Below are 21,394 nucleotides of genomic sequence, written 5' to 3' on the forward strand. Positions count from 1 at the left end.
ACATTTACAGTGGATAAACAACAAGGTCCTACTGTACAGCACAGGGAACAATATTCAATCTCCTGGGATAAACCATAATGGAAAAGAATATTAAAAAAGAATGTAGGGCTTCCCTGGTGGCGCAGTGGCTGAGAGTCCACCTGCCGATGCAGGGGACACGGGTTTGTGCCCTGGTCTGGGAAGATCCCACATGCCGCGGAGCGGCTGCGCCCGTGAGCCATGGCCGCTGAGCCTGCACGTCCGGAGCCTGCGCTCCGCAACGCGAGAGGCCACAGTGGTGACACCCGCATACCGCAAAAAAAAAAAAAAAAAGGATGTATATATGTATATAACTGAGTCACTCTGCAGTGCAGCAGAGATTGGCACACTGTAAATCAACTATACTTCAATTAAAAAAAAAAAAACAACCAAAAAAACCAGTGTGCTACTGCCATAAGGACAGATGGATGGACCAATGGAATAGAAAAGAGAGCCCAGAAATAAACATTCACGTATATGGTCAACTGAGTTTTGACAAGAGTGCCCAGACCATACAACGGAGAAAAGACCATCTTTTCAACAAACAGTGCTGGGTAAACTGGATATCCAAATGGGAAAGAATGAACCTTTCCCTTACACCATATATAAAAATTAGCTCAAAATAACTCAAAGACCTAAATGTAAGAGCTAAAACTATAAAACTCACAGAAGAAAACACAGGGGGGAAAAGCTTCACGATGTTAGATTGGCAATGATTTCTTGGATATGACATCAAAATACCGGCAACAAAAGAAAAAGTAGATAAACTGGACTTTATCAATTAAAAACTTTTTGAAAGAATGCTATCAAGAGAGTGATAAGGTAAGCCACAGAATAAGAGATAACATCTGAAAATGATATATCTGATAAAGCATTAATATCCATAATGTATAAAGATCTCCTATAACCCAACAACAGCAAAATAAATAATCCAATTCAAAAATGGGCAATGGACTGGAATTAACTCATTCTAAGGGCCATACTACTTTGTGTGACACATAAAGCATGGACACAAAGAGATCAATAAAGATAAACTTTAATGCTGGTAGCTATCTAAAACAGACCCATCAGTCATATACCCAAAATTTTCTATGAATGCCTTTAATCTGAATCTATTTTGGTATTGTAATTCAGAAAATTACCTAGGAATAAGAAGTAAATTCTCATACATTATCAGAAGCAGGTGTTATCATTTTATTTTGATTTGCCAGCTCTATGTGCTCTCCTGGTTTCTAGATTTCAGAAGGTAGCAAGAAACATTTACACATTAGGGATCCTTCATTTTCCTTCCCCTCCATACTTCACTAACTTGCCTGATAAATTTAGATTTCCTTCAATTTACTATGAATCACGTGAATTTCTTGTTTAAAAACAAGAAACTACTAAGCTACTAAGAAACTTAAATTTGCAGAAGGTTGATAGTGGTTTGCTCTCAATTCATACTGGGCACTCACTTCCATTATAAATTTCTACTTAAAATTTGAAAAAATACTTTGTCTCAAAGGACCACTATATACTTACCAACTGAAGATAGAAATCAGTAGGACTATTTATATGACAAACCATAACTGAAACATCTGTCATTTCCTTAGGCAAAACAGGTGGATGATAGTGTAAAGTCGTATTTTTTTCAGAGTGACTTCTTGATAACTGAGACCTAAACCTAATTAAAAGCATAAGCAAGAGCCATTAAGTCTCTCTTCTCTCAGTGGATTAATTGATCTGAAGAAAGGACTTACACACATACTGATTTATCTACCAAGAGTATTTTTCCAATTTCTCTCTTCTAACTTACAACATTTCTTAGTATTGTCTCCAATTATCAAACCAGGATAAATAAGAGGTCAAGTCTCAAAACTCAATAATTAACCTTCAAGTTTGTGCTGGAACATTTGTGAGTTGGGCCTGTATGTTCTACTCAAAGTTTCTACTCTTTTGGTTGACAATACCCAGCATCTATGGTAGCAATCAGAAAGGCCAGCTGAGGGGTTTCTGTGACCCCTTTCAGCTCCAATACTCGACTTAAGTTTTATTTTTCCAGAATGGAATCTACTTGGGTCACTTCCAGAGTCGTGTAATTGCTCAGGACAGAAAGTAGTATCTTCCATTATCTCTGTGGTTACTTAGTCATCTTACTTTGCTCATCAGACATGAGAAAGGAAAGAAATTTAAGTATCTACTCTAGATTCATACATTAAATATAGAGTGGTGATCATGATCTTATTCCAAAGGTTAGAAAATGTAAGAACTCTTAAACTATAATTCTTAAAACCCTAGTGGAGCTACTTGTAAAAGTTAGCAAGAGTCTAAAAAAATGTTCCTATCTACCAATAGTTTCTATTTTGAGCTACCTTAATTTTTCTATTTCCTTAAATCAAATGACCTGAATGCAATTTTCACAGACAACCATACTTAGAAAACTCTGACAGCAATATTTTTAACCTCTTCGAGTATGTTAGGATGTCCCTGGTGGTCTAGTGGTTAGGATTTGGTGCGCCCTCTTAGTGTATGTTACAGTTCACTTTAGAGCCCATCTTTTTTTTTTTGCGGTACCCAGGCCTCTCACTGTTGTGGCCTCTCCCGTTACGGAGCACAGGCTCCGGACGCGCCTGCTCAGCGGCCATGGCTCACAAACCCAGCCGCTCCGCTGCACGCAGGATCCTCCTGGACCGGGCCATGAACCCGCGTCCCCCGCGTCGGCAGGCGGACTCCCAACCACTGCGCCACCAGGGAGGCCCCAGAGCCCATATTTTTTAAAGGTAAAATCTGCTGTTCCAATTTATAGCTATAACCTTGAAAATATTTACATTTTAATAAGTTACCTACCTTGCTAGTTCCATAAAAACTAATGCATCTCTAAGAGACACAGGCATATCACTGCTTATTTTATTTGTTGGTGGCTTCTGCAGATCTACAATTAGCACACCATCTTCTTCTTTAAAAACTTTCATTAAAACAGCCTTCTTATTTACCATTTTCAAAAATTCTATTTTAGCTTCTTCTCCCCAGCCTTCAGTCTGTGGAAAAAGTAAAATTCCAATGTATTCAGTAATTATAATTAGCTCTAATGGTACAATGTTGTAGATTTAGCTTTCTAACAGCCAAAGTCTGCAAATTCGAACAAAGGCACTTAACCAACCATACATATTTAGAAGCGGCTGGGCCCACAAACCCAAAGACAGTCTTTATGTATGCACAATGTACGGATCACACTTAGATTTTATAAACATGGTCTCAAGGTGACCATAAGCTGTTGTACTTCAGGACTTAGTTTTACTTCTGAATATTAATATCAAGATAATAAATAAAAGTTTAAAAATAAAACAAGTATTATGTACGAATTTTCCACTTAAACGATGAAATCCAAAAGGTAATTTTGAAAGCATGATGGAAGCCATGTAATACATTAAAGATATTTACAATCATTACCAGGTAACTTAGTTTCCATTACTAGCAATATGTGAGGTAAATGCTACTTAAACAATAAGGAAAAATACTCACCCATTGAAAAAAAAATTTCTCACTGAACTTTGAAACTTTAATTACTCATACCTAAAGTAAATTTCACAGGCCAAAACTACACATTCCTTAAAAATAAAACATCTTCTAAAGATTTTGTAAGTATAAAAGTAAAGCCCATTCAGAATAAAAAGGCAAAAAAAAAAAAAAAGATAAAATTAAAGCCAAAATAATTTTCCCATTTTGAGGAAGATACCAGGGCTAATATGTTTATGTGTTTCCTTTTACTTTTTTATTCATTTGTTCATTCTTTCAAATATTTGCTGAACGCCTACTACGTGCTCAGTGATTTGCTAAGTGTTGGAATACAAAGATGAGCAAAGGTGCAGACTCCTGCTTTCACAGACTTTATAATAATATAACTGCTTAACAAGTATTTTTACACACAATTTCTGTCTCATAGGAGTTTTAAATCTTTCTGGGAAATAAATATTCATTAATAATATAAACAGAATGCAATATAGGCTATAAGCAGTGAGCAAAGGGCCATGGAAATAGTGAAGAAATGAATGGAAACACATACCACATAACATTTAAAATTTATTTTTCTCTCCATATTTATTTGACTCCAAAATTTTATGGTTTACTTGGCTATTTCACCTATCATTATGTTCATATATGCATATTCAACTCAATTTCCCGTTAAGAACGATTCTAATTGTAGAAACTGAAGTTCATTTCCTTTTTTATTGGCACCAATAGTTTATTATACAAAATGTATTTAACAAGAGAACTGAACCTACATTCAGTAATCTGATCAGCAATGCATAGCTAAAACTGGACTATTTGGCCCCTGAATAAGAAATAATTTAAGTCTCACTTACTGAATTCTGTGGAACAATGTCTTTCAATGAGCATGGCTGTGCTAATGGCTGGATGTCTTTCAGCAGCCCTTCAATATATGGCTCAGACTTCCTCAGAGCCAGACACAAGTCATTTAGTGTGACATGCTGCTTAGCAATGTGTTCTGATCTCACATAAGTATCACCAACTCTGGGAAGAATTCAAGCAATATTTACTGAAGATAATGCTTCAAGCCCAAACTTGCCTTACCCCACAAAAGGTATGCATTTCTAAGGATACTCTCTTTAAGTTAAATCTTCTAGGAAGTTATACTCTTTTAAAAATTTATTTATTCATTTATTTTTACATCTTTATTGGATTATAATTGCTTTACAATGATGTGTTAGTTGCTGCTGTATAACAAAGTAAATCAGCTATACATATACATACACCCCCATATCTCCTCCCTCTTGTGTCTCCCTCCCACCCTCCCTATCCCTCCCCTCTAGGTGGTCACAAAGCACTTAGCTGATCTCCCTGTGCTATGCAGCTGCTTCCCACTAGCTATCTATTTTACACATGGTAGTGTATATATGTCGATGCTACTCTCTCACTTCGTCCCAGCTTACCCTTCCCCCACTGTGTCCTCATGTCCATTCTCTACATCTACATCTCTATTCCTGCCCTGACACTAGGTTCATCAGTACCATTTTTCTAGATTCTATATAAATGTGTTAATATACGGTATTTTTCTCTTAGAAAGTTATATTCTGATTCATACTATCTCACTATATAGATTTAATCTAGCTTTTATAAACACAGACACTGTTTCTACCTATAGAAATAAATCTCAACTGCCTTCATCTGGATTGTCTTTCATATACCTATTTGGTTTAAATTTAAAAGGCATAACGACACCCCCAAACAAAAATCTATTTATAAAGCTATGACCATTTAATAAAGTGACCATGCAAGAGTTAATACTGGTCCTTACTAGAAGAACATTTTCAGTTTGTTTTATTTTCCTAGAAGACTGAGGGAAACAGTTTTGAACACCTAGAGTTAGACACTATGCCACTTTAACATACAATAATGGAATTATGGAAATATGATTAAAAATTTTACTCAATCATCTGGCAACTAACCGTAACATTTTATTTAAAAGAACCATTTTTGGGGCCTCCCTGGTGGCGCAGTGGTTGAGAGTCCGCCTGCCGATGCAGGGGACACGGGTTCGTGCCCCGGTCTGGGAAGATCCCACATGCCGCGGAGCGGCTGGGTCCGTGAGCCATGGCCGCTGAGCCTGCGCATCCAAAGCCTGTGCTCCACAACAGGAGAGCCCACAACAGTGAGAGGCCCGCGTACCGCAAAAAAACAAAACAAAACAAAAAACAAACCACCATTTTTGTGCTTCATTTCCTGCTTTGAGGCTATATAGAAGAGCATTTAAGTTTGAAACATCAGAAAGTTCTTTTTCCAAGCTCCCCATCTAGTAACACTGATAGCTAATACTTTACTAATTTAGTAATTAGTAAGACAAATTACAGAGCAAAATAAAAGGTATATGCCTTGGAAGTGAAGAAGGATAACTTATTCCTCTCTACCTTTTCCTACTTTTCTTTCTTCTTTAGTATCTCCCCTCCTCCCCCATCACAGGTGTTTCTAAGCAGACTAGGAACACATAGTAATTATAAAATAACATACCCTGCAACAATTAGGACTTCAGAATTTCCAAAATCTACCATGAATATTTGTATTAGTGCAACTTTGTGGACTGAGAATTTGGTTGGAATACAAGGTTTTCTAATACTTTCACTTCCTATTGGAATTAATTCAGTAATAGTTCCTCGACACCACATTCCATTTTCAATACTGTTGACAAATATTCTTGCACCTAAATAATGGAGACAAATCATTATCAATGTTTATGAAGAAGAATATCTAATTAGCTCTAATTTACAAACATGTACATTAGTTCCACCACTAAGAAGTCTTAATTCATTTATTAACTGATGATACAGTACTGTGTCAAGTGCTATGAGAGGGATTAAAAGGTAGTGTATTTTGGCAGTCTGTTATACAGAAACTTATGTCCTAGACGGGGAGGTAAAAACAAAGAAAACAAAGCCAGCAGTCCTTTACTGAGGACCTGTGTTTTATAAACTATAACAAAGATGAGTAAGACCGTCCTGCTATCAAGAAGCTCAAGAAAGGAAAGGAGACAGGCAAGTGACTATAATACACTGTACTTATAACAATAAAGACCTATCCTTGTGCATGTACACACATGCAAGTACAGATATATATATACCGAAATCTATAAAATACTTTAGTAGCATAAAGGAAGCAGCAATGACATTCTCTTGGTAAAAGGGGAGTGAAAGTAAAGAAACCAAGAAAGGGAGAGTGTGAAAGGCCAAAATTAAGAAATTGATACACAGTGGAGTTCAGAGAAGGGGAAGATGAACCAAGGACCAAGCAGCAGAGGAAGACCTTATGGTCTTTCCTTATGGAGGGATCAGATGAATTACAAATTAATAACCAGAAAAAAATATCAAGTTAGAAAGAATTTTTATTTTTACTATAGGCTCAGCAATGTTCTCAGTATTTTATGTTTGAATTCACCTCCTCCCCACAACAACCCCATGGAGATGGTGCTTCCATCCCATAGGTGAGGAAACTAGGCAAAAAGAGGCTGAAAACCCAGCCGAAGCGACATGGCTACTTAGAAGAGGTAGGAAGAGAACCCAGGTAGTCTTAGAGCCCATCCTCTTAAAAACTCATCTAGCATCAGAGATATACTTGTTAAGACTTGATCACTGATTATATACAGAGAGATGCTGCATAATCCCCTCTATACATGCTAATAAAAACAGGATAGTTGAGAGGCACATCAGGGCAACCTTTTAAGTTCTACCAAAACATCTGTTTTGGCCTTGAGATTGTCATAAACCCTTCTCTTATGCTGATATACCATATAACCAATATTCTTAGTTTTAAACTATACGCTATTAAACTATTCTTTCTTGCAACAGATGAGATAAAAGTCTATTGAAGTAATCTGTTGTTCTTTATAATGAAGAACACAGGTAGGAAAAGGGAACAAGAGGAAACTCTGCTAACGTGTTATATTACATTTCTTCCCTTACCATTAATTTCTTGAAAGATAAATAAGGGCTTCCCTGGTGGCACAGTGGTTAAGAATCCAGGGTAATGCAGGGGACACGGGTTCGAACCCTGGTCTGGGAAGATCCCACATGCCACGGAGCAACTAAGCCCGTGTGCCACAACTGCTGAGCCTGTGAGCCACAACTACTGAAGCCCGCGCGCCTAGAGCCCGTGCTCCGCAACAAGAGAAGCCACCACAATGAGAAGCCTGTGCACCGCAACGAAGAGTAGCTCTTGCTCGCCACAACTAGAGAAAGCCCACATGCAGCAACAAAGACCCAACGCAGCCAAAAATAAAAAAATTGAAAGAAAAACGATAAATGAGTATTTAAATCATATATATCTACCTTGAAATAATAAATATCCTTGACAACTTAAAGGATGACTTTTTGGCTTTCATAGAACATTTTCTAAATCTAAACTGAGCTCTTTTGTGCATGTATTAAATTTAGAGAATTATTTGCAGCCGTAAAATTAAGTTTAATACTACACTCTTCCCTCCTTAGATATTCAGAATTTAAACATGATTTTTAAAATTAATTTATTCTATTTATTTATTTTTGGCTGTGCTGGGTCTTCATGGCTGCACACGGGCTTTTCTCTAGTTGCTGTGAGTGGGGGCTACTCTTCGTTGAGGTGCATGGGCTTCTCATTGTGGTGGCATCTCTTGTTGCAGAGCAGGGCTCTAGGTGCGTGGGCTGCAGTATTTGTGGCATGCAGGCTCAGTAGTTGTGGCACACAGGCTGTTGCTCCGCGGCATGTGGGATCTTCCCAGACCAGGGATCGAACCCATGTCCCCTGCATTGGCAGGTGGATTCTTAACCACTGCGCCACCAGGGAAGTCCCGTGGTGGCTTCTCTTGTTGCAGAGCACGGGCTCGAGGCACACAGGCTTCAGCAGTTGTGGCTCGCAGGCTCTAGAGCACACAGGCTTCAGCACTTGTGGCTCACAGGCTCTAGAGCACAGGCTCAGTAGTTGTGACGCACAGGCTTAGCTGCTCTGTGACATGTGGGATCTTCCTGGACCAAGGCTCAAACCCGTGTCCCCTGCACTGGCAGGAGGATTCTTAACTACTGTGCCACCAGAGAAGGCCCTAAACACTGTTTTTTAACTTTAAAAATTATTATTCATTTTTATCAGAAGTATATGATGATTCTAGTCTTCTGATATTCTGACAAGCTACAAAGATGAGCTGAGAGTTAGTTAACACTTTTAAAGAACTACTATGGGGATTTCCCCAGTGGTCCAGTGGTAAAGAATCCCCCTTCCAATGCAAGGGATGTGGGTTCAATCCCTGGTCGGGGAACTAGGATAACACATGCCGCAGGGCAACTAAGCCCACGTGCCTCAAACTAGAGAGCCCGAGTGCCACAAACAATGGAGCCCACATGCCCTGGAACCCACGCGTCACAACTAGAGAGAGAAAACCCACATGCTACCACCACAGAGAAGCCCATGCACTGCAACTAGAGAAGCCCACGCACTGCAATGAAAGGTCCCACGTGCCGCAACCAAGACCTGATGCAGCCAAAAAATTAAAAAATTAAAAAAAAACCCATACTATATAAAGCTAAACAGACAATATAGTACTTTTTGGTATTAGTTATATGTAGGCATTGATATTAATAGAATGAGAAAAATGCTCTATTAATAAATCAAACAAATCATAGCTTCATCTTATTACAGAGTATAATCAAATTTAATCAAGTGTTACAAGGAAAACGTTTGTAATGAAAGCCTAAATTACAGCAAATTACACACAGCCTTAGAATTAAGATGGACTGATTAAATTTACCAACTACCCTCTGTGTGACCCTAGGAAATGGATGCCACTGCCCTGCATCTATCTCACTCGGGCGTTCAACGACATCTTCAACATTCACATGCAGACAGCAAGGGATGGTAGTCGTACTACAAGGAACACTCAGAGGAATACTTTTCTCTGGAGATGAGGGGACAAATTATATAACCCATCATGGGTTTTGTAATTTTAAAAATATCTCACCTTACTCCATAATGGAGTTTTTGTGTATATCTCACTCAACAGTCAATCTTACGTCCAGTGACAGATGAATGGATAAAGAAGATGTGGTACATATATACAATGGAATACTACTCAGCCATAAAAAAGATCAAAATAATGCCATCTGCAACAACATGGATGGACTAGAGATTATCATACTAAGTGAAGTCAAAAAGAGAAAGACAAATACCATATTTGGTATTTGATGAAGTGGGAGTTTGTGGTTGGTAGATGCAAACTATTATAAATAGAATGGATAAACAACAAGGTCTTACTGGATAGCACAGGGAACTATATTCAATATTCAGTGATAAACCATAATGGAAAAGAACATAAAAAAAGCAAGCTCCAAATTAGTATGACTCCAGTTAAATGATACTGGCAAATGATACTAAAAATATTTAAAAATCATTTTTAAATGACATTAAAAATACTGGAGTTATGTATACTGTATACTGTAATAATATTACTACTAGGTAACTCTGAGCAGAAGAAAAAAAACAGTTGATTTTAATACTTAGCTAAGTTACCTAAATAAAATTGAACTTATGTTAAATAATTCCAAAACCTTTATGCTTGCACAAATCTGTATTACAAGAAGTCTATATGGGTTGGCCAATATTATAATATTTAAATAAGCTTCATATTTTAACTTAGAGTAATATTTCATTACCTAGCTCCAAAATGTCTGAAGGATCAAGGTATACACTCTTACTGCAAAACTCATTCACCTTCTTTTCCAATACTGTTGCATCTTTTATTTGTGAATACTTCCGAATGTAGAAGTGGCAAGGATGTATTACATGGCTTACAAAAACTAGCTCTGGAGAACCTGGATGAGAATATTTAAACCACATTAATAAGCCAAAAGTCAGGAAAGAATTCACAGAAACTGAATGCAGTATCCTTTGAAAGAATGTGTCTTGTAGCACTGCAAACTCTAGAATACCTGGGCCCACAAAAGGTAACCCAAACCCCAAACAGTAACTAGACTGATAAAACAAACACATCCCACTTCCACAATGATTTCTTTAGCAACCTGAACTGCAAACCTTTTATTTTATTTGCAAAATATGTTAAATAAGTGGAACTGAAGTTCAAGTAGTTAGTTGGGTTCTAAAGTCAGGGTATATGCTGTAACTCTACTGTATTACAACAAAATTTCAGAATTTATTTATAAACATAATTGGAACTCAGAACCCCATTGATAACGATGTTTCTAATATAGAAACAAAATCCTGTTTAAACTATACTAAACTGAAAGAACTAATAATTAGCTCATAGCCACTTTGAATCTTAAATCAGGCTGGAGAAGTATGAAAAAAAGTCTGGGAAAGACAATATACTGAGCAGCATTTAGGGGGAGATATGTGTGTTTTGGTGGAAGTAAGGGTGGGGCAGAATAAAGGGCAGTGAGAAACTTTTTGTGTACAGCAGTAATTAAGCCAAGTGTTTCTACTGATATGAAAAGATCTCCAGAATATAATGTTAAGGAAGGAATTAAGGGGCTTCCCTGGCCGTCCAGTGGTTAAGACTCCACACTTCCACTGCAGGGGGCACAGGTTCGATCCCAGATTGGGGAATTAAGATCCCGCATGCCATGTGATGTGGCCAAAAAAAAGACAAAAACAAAACAAAAACAAGGAAAAAAGAAAGGAATTAAAAAAACACTGCAGTGTATATGGTATGCTATGTTTTGTGTACAAAAACAACCAAAAATGAGAATTAGAAAAATAATATATGTGTATTTGTTCAAATATGAATAAAGAAACTGGAAGGGAGGAAGAGACAAATGGAATGGGAATAGGTTAGGGGAAAAGGTTCACAGGGTATTTTAATACATATATATTTAATTTTTGAACAATGTAGATGTCCTAGTATATCTAGTAAAAATGTTTAAAGAACAAAGACTAGGAGGAACTGAAGTATAGATAGATGATAAAAACTGAACAAATAGATCATTTTACCTATCCAATACAGATCACACAGAATAATACCCATACTGAGGATGAGGTAAAGAGATAAGTATGTGTAGCTGGGGAGACAGCTGAGAGAAGTGTTATAAATTTCAGAAATATTTTTGCCAGTAACAGCCAGAACTTATAACAGTAAAAAGGAAGAAGTTTTAGGAATTCCCTGGAGGGCCAGTGGTTAGGACTCGCGCTTCCACTGCTGTGGGCCTGGGTTTGATCCCTGGTCGGGGAACTAAGATCTCACAAGCCGTGTGGCGTGGCAAAAATAAATAAATAAGTAAGTTTTAGTTATTAGTAAAATTCATTTTACTCACTGCCTCCCTCTCCATAAGAGTTACTATGTATTAACTCTGCTTCAACAAGTTCAGAGTTGTTAACGTACCTGCTTTTGATCCAAAAGGAACAGATGATTTTTTCTGAAGAGGCTCTCTTGGATATCTAGGTGTCTCCACAAGATAATCTGTGAAGCATGCTTCGTCAAGAGAGAAAATAAAGGCAATTGTTTTTAGTTTTATTATGCTGACAATGGCATACTTAACATACTGTTTAAAAAGCTGTACTTGAATGGGCAAAAGACTGGAAGGGCAAGACCCCCTTGTATCAGCAGGCCAAGTCCTGATAGTTCTCTTAACTCACTGAGATAATGTGAGATAATAATAATATTGTGGAAATGAGAGAAAACAGCATGTCCTTTTTTTTGTATTGGGGTGAACACCAACATTGGAAATCTAATCAAACAATTATGATACATTTAAATGTTAACGAACATTATTAACAGATGCTACTACATTCATGCTTGCTCATTTTATAAAGGACTGTATCTCAGAACAAAGATTTAAGATATGCTGTTCTTAAATTTAAGAACAAAGTCATCAGACTGCTTCTAATATGGTTGTCATTTATTTATAGTATTTTCATCTTTTATAGAGGTTTGTATGTGGAACACTAAAAAGTCAGACACCCTAATTAAACCAAATATTAGAGTTTAGCTATATTATTGCATTAAAAATTATCCTAACTTTGGAAAATGTGAAAGTAGGGGCATGGAATCAACAGATTAACTCAGAATGAGGTGTAAGATAACAGCAATATGTTTGTTAAGTACAGGGACAAAAAGGTACTAACTTCGTTTCTAATTCCAGACACAATATATTGTTTCCTTGCTTTTCTATTTTCACTCACTTTCCAGGTCTTCTTCGATGACTTCCTCGATGATCACGTCAGGGCTCGGTCCCGCCTGAGGCAGAGCAGCAAGGGTTTCGCAGGGGGTCACTGCAACAACCTTGCTCTGTGGCGGGAAGAGGTTTGCTTCTAAATGCGTGTCACTGCTTTCCCGTTGCCAAGGAGCTGGTGGGGGGGCTTCACTAGTTTGGATAGAAACGTCAACCTTTCTCTTTTCTAGTGATGGGTATGTATCACTACAAGAAAATTCCTTTTTATGATTATATTTCTTTTGAACATTCTGTCCCATTTCACTTTCTTGAGGATCAAATCTGTTTAAAAATACAGAGGCTACTTTAAATCATTTCATAATTTTTTTATAACCACCTTAAAACCATTCCCTTTCCACATGACAGTATTGTGACACATACAAAGAGTTAAAGTTGTATAGGTGTCCCACAGGTATTTTTTTAAACAGCTGTATTGTTATAATTTACACACTATAAAATCCAATTAATTTTTATTAAATTTAGAGTTGGTAACCATAACCACAATCTAATTTTAGAATATTTCCATTATCCCGAAACTTCTGCCCATTCTCAAGCAAGCCCAAGGCTTTTAAAAGGTCAACAAGAGGTAAAATCAATGAGAACCTGAAGAAAGAACTTGATATACAGTCATATCACAGTGATCTGATCCTAAAAGGACAGTGGATATAGGTTTTCAGTTTCAATTATCCAAATTTTAATTTGGCTTAGGTGTTTGATTTTAAACTATGCTACGATTATTTCTTCTTTTAATTCACTAGCTTAAAAATAAAGTGTAGGAAGCAGTGAGAGGTACAATCCTGAGAAAATTACTAGAAACCTCCATCTAGGCCAAAAATCACCATCAGTCTGAATCCTTTGGATATGATTATTCAATAGCCATTATTCTACAAATTTTTCTATCTTCTTCATAAATCCACACAGATACGGGCTATCAAATCTAAAAGTATAGATATTCTATCAAAAAAATGAGATTCTCAAAAGCTTTAATTTTCGTTAACCCATGACACATTTAGGTTCTTCACAGATCACCATTTAAGAAGCCAAATGAGGACGTCCCTGGTGGTGCAGTGGTTACGAATCTGCCTGCCGATGCAGGGGAGACAGGTTCGAGGCCTGGTCCGGGAAGATCCCACAGCCAAGGAGCAACTAAGCCCACGAGCCACCACTACTGAAGTCTGCATGCATAGAGCCCGTGCTCCACAAGAGAAGCCACCGCAACGAGAAGCCCGCACACTGCAACGAAGAGTAGCCCCCGCTCGCCGCAACTAGAGAAAGCCCACGTGCAGCAAGGAAGACCCAACGCAACCAAACATAAATAATAAATTTGGGGAAAAAAAAAAAAGCCAAATGAAATCAGAAATAAGAACCTAAAAAGCCAACTGGATTCAGCAGACCTAACTTACCCGTCTCTTAATACACACTGACTAAAAGTCCAAACACCTTCTGAGGATTCATATAGGTTGACAACTCTGTAATCTAAAACATTTCTTTTTACAGTAACTCTTGTCTGGCTTTACGGAGACATTTAATGCCGCCAATCAAGCTGTCTCACAGACTTCTCCTCTTAGTTGTAGACCACCACTCTCTCCTACCCCTTCTTGGTTTTGTTTTGTTTTTTTGCAGATTACCCTTTCCCTGTCTTAAAATTTAATATTTTTTCCAGGGCACTGTCCTTGACGCACTTCAATACTTGCTCTCACTGGGCAAACCCATTCTTTAATTACCACCCATCATCAGTAGAGGCAGGCTACAGCGATACTTTCCCTAAAAACTAGGAAGAAATTTAAAAGCCTTCTGAGTTAAATTTAAAACCAAGGCAAGGTCAATACAGACTCTTAAAGAGACAATATACCCTTTGGTATTAAAAATATTTGATAGTAACCATATTCAAGTTATGAAAATATCTAGAAGAACGTACTGCCTGGAAAGGATGATCATCCACGAAAGTGCAAAAAGTCAAGTCACAGAGGCAAATAGAGGCCAGGGCTCCACATGTGGGGAAGATGAGCTGAGCCAAAGGACTGTACTTGAGGCCTCTGGCAAGGTCTTCCCTGGGGGGAAAGGAATGTAACGGGCTGTCCAGGACCAACACTGTTCAGCTATTCGATAAACCTTATTCCCTTTATTCGGAAAACACCTCAACAAAGCAACTTCTGATGATTTGGCTTCTTGTGTCTGTCTGGATATTGGAAAAGAATGCCAACATAAGTATTCTAGTCCCTGTGTCAATTATATTTGCCCCTTAAGTTAATAAACTGGCATTCTGACTATATGTCAGTGTTCTGAACTTGGCTTACATGAGTTTACCCGGCTTAGAGTAAGATCTGCTCATGTCTGTTTCTGAGCTTGTAAGGCTGTGGGCTGGACCCTCATTATTTCCTCAGAATAATGAACGTGATGCTTGTTGGGGGACGATTTCCTTAGGAGTCATACCACCTACAACTGAATAAACTTATTTTCTTTTGGGGGTTTCTAAACCATTTACATTCTGACTACTCCTAAACCAAGAATGAAATTCAGAACCTCCTGTTAAGTTTCAGCACATACAGCTCACTTCCCTCGGCATTTCTCCCGAGATACCTAGTAAACAACAGTAAGTCAACATATCCCACTATCTTCCCCCTCCCAACTTCTTTTCTTCCTATATTTCCAAACTTGGTGAATAATACCACAATTCATCACCAAATATAGACCTATAAATCGCTGAGGATGCTTCCCTTTTCCTCATTCCCCACACCCGAACAGTTACTAAGTTACACCACTTTTCCCTATTCAGCATTTGTCATTATCTGTTCCTCTCTAGTGCTACTACCTACGTTTGGTTTCTCATCATTTGCTGAGACTATTTATATAACAGCCTAACCCATCCTTCAGCCTCCGGCCTCATATTCTTCCAAAGAACCCTCTATGGTCACTAGAGTTATCTTCTACAAGTGTAACCTAATTATTTTTACTTTCATGCTAAAAATCTTTTAGTGGCTTTCTATTATTTACAGCTGTGCTGTCCAACAGAACCTTCTGCAATAATGAAACTGTGCTGCACTATCTGACAGCCACTAACCAAATATGGCTACTGAGCACCTGAAATGTGGCTACTGCAACCAAAGAACTGAATTTTTCATTTTATTTAAATTAATTTACGCTTAAATTTAAATGAACACACGTGGTTAGCAGCCACCATATTGGATAGCACAGGTCTAAGAAATGAAGTCCAAATACCACTACACAACAAAGTCTTTAGGATTCAGCCTCTAGGTATCCTCTGCCGTATGGAATTATACATGCAGGTCCCTGAATGTAGTATGTGATCTCACTACCCATACAGTTCTTTCTGCAAAGATGCCTGCCTCCCTTTTGTCTTCCTTTCCAACTGCTACTCATTTTTCATGGATGAGGGAAAATAAAATTTCCTCTTTGCAAGACCTGTTACATCTCAAAGAACTGATCATTCCTTCCTTTGCATCTCCATTAAATTCTGCACAAACTACTATCATAGCAATTATGTACTTTATTATTTATGTGTATCATTGTCTACTTAGTTTAACTTCTCTGCATAAATCTCAGTATCTAGGGTGTTAGTGCCTAGCACAACATCAGTGTTCAATGCTAGCTGAATGAATGAATCTCAAAGATGACTCGGAGGACTTCCTTGGTGGCGCAGTGGTTAAGAATCCGCCTGCCAATGCGGATTCGACAGATTAACTCAGAATGAGGTGTAAGATAACAGCAATATGTTTGTTAAGTACAGGGACAAAAAGGTACTAACTTTGACCCCTGGTCCGGGAAGATCCCACATGCCGCAGAGCAACTAAGCCTCTGCACCACAACTACTGAGCCTGCACTCTAGAGACCGTGAGCCACAACTACTGAGCCCACATGCTGCAACTACTGAACCCGTGCGCCTAGAGCCTGTGCTCCGTGACAAGAGAAGTGACTGCAGTGAGAAGCCCGCGCACCGCAACAAAGAGTAGCCCCCGCTTGCCGCAACTAGAGAAAGAGCGCACACGGCAACGAAGACCCAACGCAGCCAAAAATAAATAAATAAATGAATAAATTTATTTTAAAAAAAGATGACTCTGATATATATCATTGAATACTGACCCCTTCTACGTCTTTTAATTCTTAAATATTTTATGTGGAATTTAACTGATAGTAACCATTTTGCCCTTTATATTATTTTTCAGGTTTTGAATCATAAATATTACACTGAACATCAATTTTTCTGTCTCAAATAATATTTCTGTCCCTTACACCATGTTAGACACTAATAGCATATTGCCATTCTCATACTTACTTTGTTGAATCCTCAAATTCAATCTTTCCCATATTGTTGAACATACAGATGATCTCACTGCAATTCATATTCAACCTAAAATTAAATACTTAGCATTAAAAAATGTTCTAATACAAGTTTATTACTTTCCCTAATAAAAATTAGTTGCTAACATTAAAAACTCTGAAAGACAGAACATTTAAATAACTTTCTAATTTATCACAAATTACACTTATTTTAATTTGGTTGCTAATTTGGGAAACATTTTTTGACCCAAATTTTCAATTTATAACTGCTTGTTATTTTAATAAATCTAGCCTAATACATTTTTCTAGCAATGTTTTTTTTTTGTTTGTTTGTTTTTGTTTTTTGTTTTTTGTTTTGCGGTACGTGGGCCTCTCACCGTTGTGGCCTCTCCCGTTGCGGAGCACAGGCTCCAGACGCGCAGGCCCAGCGGCCATGGCTCACGGGCCCAGCCGCTCCGCAGCACGTGGGATCTTCCCGGACCGGGGCACGAACCCGTGTCCCCTGCATCGGCAGGCGGACTCCTAACCACTGCGCCACCAGGGAAGCCCCTAGCCTAATACATTTTTATATTTAATTACCACGCTCTCCTGAATTATAACTTACTTACTTGGGAGAGTTCCTTAGTTTTAGAGAGCTGACTTGTGACAATTCGCTCTCAAATGTTAATTTCAAAGTCCAGATAATCTAAAATCAAAAGAGAAGTATCACTCATGTGCATTTTGCTTTGTTATAAATACCGTTGAAACAGAGTAAGATTTTAGAAAAAAAACTATACCCTTTAGGTATTTTCACTAATTAATGTGCTCAGGGTTTGATTTTAGGCAAGCAAAGGGAGGGATGCAAATAAGAGTTTATGAATTTTTCCCCAAAAGAAATTTAAAATCTTTTGAAGATATGTATTAACAGATAACAAAAGACACTAGTTAATACATGGGATACAGCTACGTGATCAGGGAAAATTCTGATCAGATTCATTCTGCACCTGCACTGCTGTCCTCAAACGTTTCTCTTTTTTTTTTTTCCCCATCTTCCTAATGCAGCTAACTAGGGTAAAGACCAAATTTTACTTTTTTTCACCTCCTAATGCCTCACATGTAATACACAGGAACTATTACTATTCTTAGAACTACAGCTGGAGGGAGGCCTGGTCAAGTAAGATGGTGGCAAACTCTTCTCCTTCAAAGTTCAAGACTCTGGAGGCAGGTAAACCAATGGCTTCTATTTTATATTTCAGTTCAATCCAAATATCTGATCATCTATGGGTAATGATGCCCTGAAGATTCAAAGACAACAGAGTAGGATCTACACCCCAAGGGAGCAAGACAGAAATCAGCAAAGAGGATCAATGGTTAACCCCATCCTGCCAAACGATCTCATAAGAAACATGTTTCTACTGCTGCCTAATTCTAGGCACATGATTAGATGACAGGGCAGAGTTGAATCACCTTGTCTCCTGAGGTGCACAGCTGGGGGGGCTGGGAGAAAAACCTAAATGGCATCTTGATAAGTTTCTAAGTCAAGAGTTGACAGTCATACCTAACTGTTTATAAAAAGAAAATAGTCCTATTTACTTTGCTACTCTTACTTGTCCTCATTTTTTACTCAACTGTCCTAGAAACAACTTTCGACTCAATGTCATCCTACATGTTCTCAGACTGTGTGTTATAAAGACTTTACTGCACCATTTCCCTAAGTGGTAAATAATAATAAAAGGCCAAACAAGTTTATTAATGTTTATCTTAGAATTCAAACACCTAAGAATTCTAAATTGATGCCAATGCAAATTAGGATAATCTGAAAAATAAATTCTTCTTAAGTCTTAAATATTATATTCCAAAGTAGGTAATATAAGCCACCACAGAAATAATTCACATTATGAATTGTTAAAACTACCTGATTCAGGTCACAGTATATTCTTAGAGAAGGTGTGGATTTTAATTCTCTTGCTATCTTCATAGCTGCATCCAAATCATTTTTTTTCACTTCAATATATCTTTTAGCCGTTATTATATTTGATAAGTAATCATCCGTATTTCTTACTACCTCTTCACACAGGTTCTTTTTCCTTCATTTAAGATAAAGTTATTTTTCAGTATTTCATAAACATTTTTATGAAAGTAAATTTAAAGTAACTCAACAGTATTGAAAAGGTAAATTCACTACTTTATGAACTTAAATAACATGGTTAATGAGGCATTCAACTGAACTGAAATCTATTACAGTTTTAAATTAATTAATTAATTAATTTTTGGCTGCATTGGGTCTTCGTTGCTGTGTGCAGGCTTTCTCTAGTTGTGGTGAGCGGGGGCTACTCTTCGTTGCAGTGCACAGGCTTCTCATTGTGGTGGCTTCTCTTGTTGTGGAGCACGGGCTCTAGATGGATGGGCTTCAGTAGTTGTGGCTCATGGGCTCTAGAGTGCAGCCTCAGTAGTTGTGGCACACGGGCTTAGCTGCTCTGCGGCATGTGGGATCTTCCCGGACCAGGGCTCGAACCCGTGTCCCCTGCATTGGCAGGAGGATTTTTAACCACTGTGTCACCAGGGAAGCCCAGAAATCTATTATTTGTTTGAAAGCTACATACGTATAACTAGAAAAAAGGTAAATTTTGTAGAAGGATACAGTTATCATGTCACAGATACAGCTGTCACAGAACTGCAGAGGTATGACAGACACTAGACGATTCTATCACTTTTAAAAGTAAGAGAGAAATCCTAGCTATCTTGCAGTCACTTGTGCCATTACAAAGACATATCTGTACTCATTTCTCACAAGGACCTACCTAGACATTTTAGAATTTCATAAGCAGATACATATTACATGAATTTAAAATGAGACTTCAGGACTTCCCTGGTGGCACAGTGGTTAAGAATCCGCCTACTGGGCTTCCCTGGTGGCGCAGTGGTTCAGAGTCCGCCTGCCGATGCACGGGACATGGGTTCATGCCCTGGTCTGGGAAGATCCTGCATGCCACGGAGCGGCTAGGCCCGTGAGCCATGGCTGCTGTGCCTGCGCGTCCAGAGCCTGTGCTGCGCAACGGGAGAGGTCACAACAGTGAGAAGCCCGCGTACTGCAAAAAAAAAAAAAAAAAAAGAGAATCCGCCTGCCAACGCAGGGGACATGGCTTCGATCCCTGTTCTGGGAAGATCCCACATGCCACAGAGCAACTAAGCCCGTGTGCCACAACTACTGAGCATCTGCACCTAGAGCCCATGCTCCACAACAAGAGAAGCCACCGCAATGAGAAGCCCGCACACCACAATGAAGAGTAGCCCCCGCTCGCCACAACTGGAGAACGCCCGCGCGGAACAATGAAGACCCAACACAGCCAAAAATTAAAAATAAATAAATTTATATAAAAAATAATGAGACTTTAAAATAGACTTCACCAAACCAAAACTTAGGTAGCGATTAACTATAATCTTCAAAGTAATCACTTACGAAGCTCACAGAGTTATTTCTACATTATTTGTGCCTCACTTCTCAAAAATTTTTCTGTCTACAGTGGAATTAATTATTATGGAAATTAAGATATTTTGACCAAAAATTATAGTGTCTAACTTGCTTATTCATCAAATAAAACGATTTCCTTAAAATCAAATCTGGCCTCAAAAAAGGAGAGTTTGCCACACTGAAGAGTAATAAGAATGTGACAAGCCTCTGAAGGTGAAGAAGTATTCCAAAAAACTTTTAGTAATTATATATATACTTTATGAAAATCATTTTTTTAGGGGTAAGTGGTCATTTTGATAAGTTCCAGATGATTCCTAAAAAAATCATGCCCAGGGAGTGATGTCAGCAAAATGGCAGACTAGGAAACTCTAAGCCCTCGTTCCCCAATGGAGATTTCAAATGAGAGCCAAAGACTGGTTAAAACAATCTTATAGGACTCTGGGAAGTGGACAAAGGTATACAGCAATGAAGCAAATGTGCAACTGAGAGAAACCCACAGTCAAATCAGTAGGAAATTTCATTTCTTGACCCCGCCCAGACCCCTGCTCAGCGTGGTGCAGTCCTGGTCTGGAGACAGCAGCGCAGTTCCCAACACTTTCCCTCCGAAGGGGCCGCAGCAAACCTTATTCGCAACGTCCTCATTTGTCTGGAGGCTGCCTGGAGAGCTGTTTTACCTAATGTGGAACTCAGGCAGCAAGAGAAAGTGGGCTGGGAAGGCTGCAGAGAGACTAACAGCTACAGGTGCTCTGGCAGCAGAGACCACAGATACAGACACACAACAGCCCGCCTGAGGCTCAAAGGAGAAGCTGGGGTGAGATGCTTTAGGAAATTAAGACATTGTAAAGAGCTAAGAATACAAAGGAGTCAAACAAGCCACACTCATGCAAGATACATGTTCAGAGAAGACCTCAAAGTACCTTAAGCCTTCACCCAGGCTGATCCAAAAACT

At 38.4% G+C, this 21,394-nt stretch overlaps 1 protein-coding gene across 1 annotated transcript in view; it reads right to left on the reverse strand.

Annotated features, from left to right (window-relative positions):
• The window catches only part of RNF17 (ring finger protein 17), a gene marked incomplete at its 5' end in the record, with an annotated part of 117,189 nt that overhangs the window by 68,378 nt on the left and 27,417 nt on the right, over nucleotides 1-21,394 (reverse strand). Inside the window, 10 exons of the mRNA XM_082675646.1 lie at nucleotides 1,540-1,681; nucleotides 2,845-3,035; nucleotides 4,362-4,530; nucleotides 6,025-6,214; nucleotides 10,185-10,343; nucleotides 11,867-11,956; nucleotides 12,667-12,977; nucleotides 16,990-17,064; nucleotides 17,603-17,679; nucleotides 18,889-19,060. Coding sequence (XP_082531772.1) covers nucleotides 1,540-1,681; nucleotides 2,845-3,035; nucleotides 4,362-4,530; nucleotides 6,025-6,214; nucleotides 10,185-10,343; nucleotides 11,867-11,956; nucleotides 12,667-12,977; nucleotides 16,990-17,064; nucleotides 17,603-17,679; nucleotides 18,889-19,060 — 1,576 coding nt within the window. The remainder of the gene's footprint in view (nucleotides 1-1,539; nucleotides 1,682-2,844; nucleotides 3,036-4,361; nucleotides 4,531-6,024; nucleotides 6,215-10,184; nucleotides 10,344-11,866; nucleotides 11,957-12,666; nucleotides 12,978-16,989; nucleotides 17,065-17,602; nucleotides 17,680-18,888; nucleotides 19,061-21,394) is intronic.

The sequence above is a fragment of the Grampus griseus genome, assembly GCF_964374135.1.
Source record: "Grampus griseus genome assembly, chromosome: 18".
Taxonomy (NCBI): domain Eukaryota; kingdom Metazoa; phylum Chordata; class Mammalia; order Artiodactyla; family Delphinidae; genus Grampus; species Grampus griseus.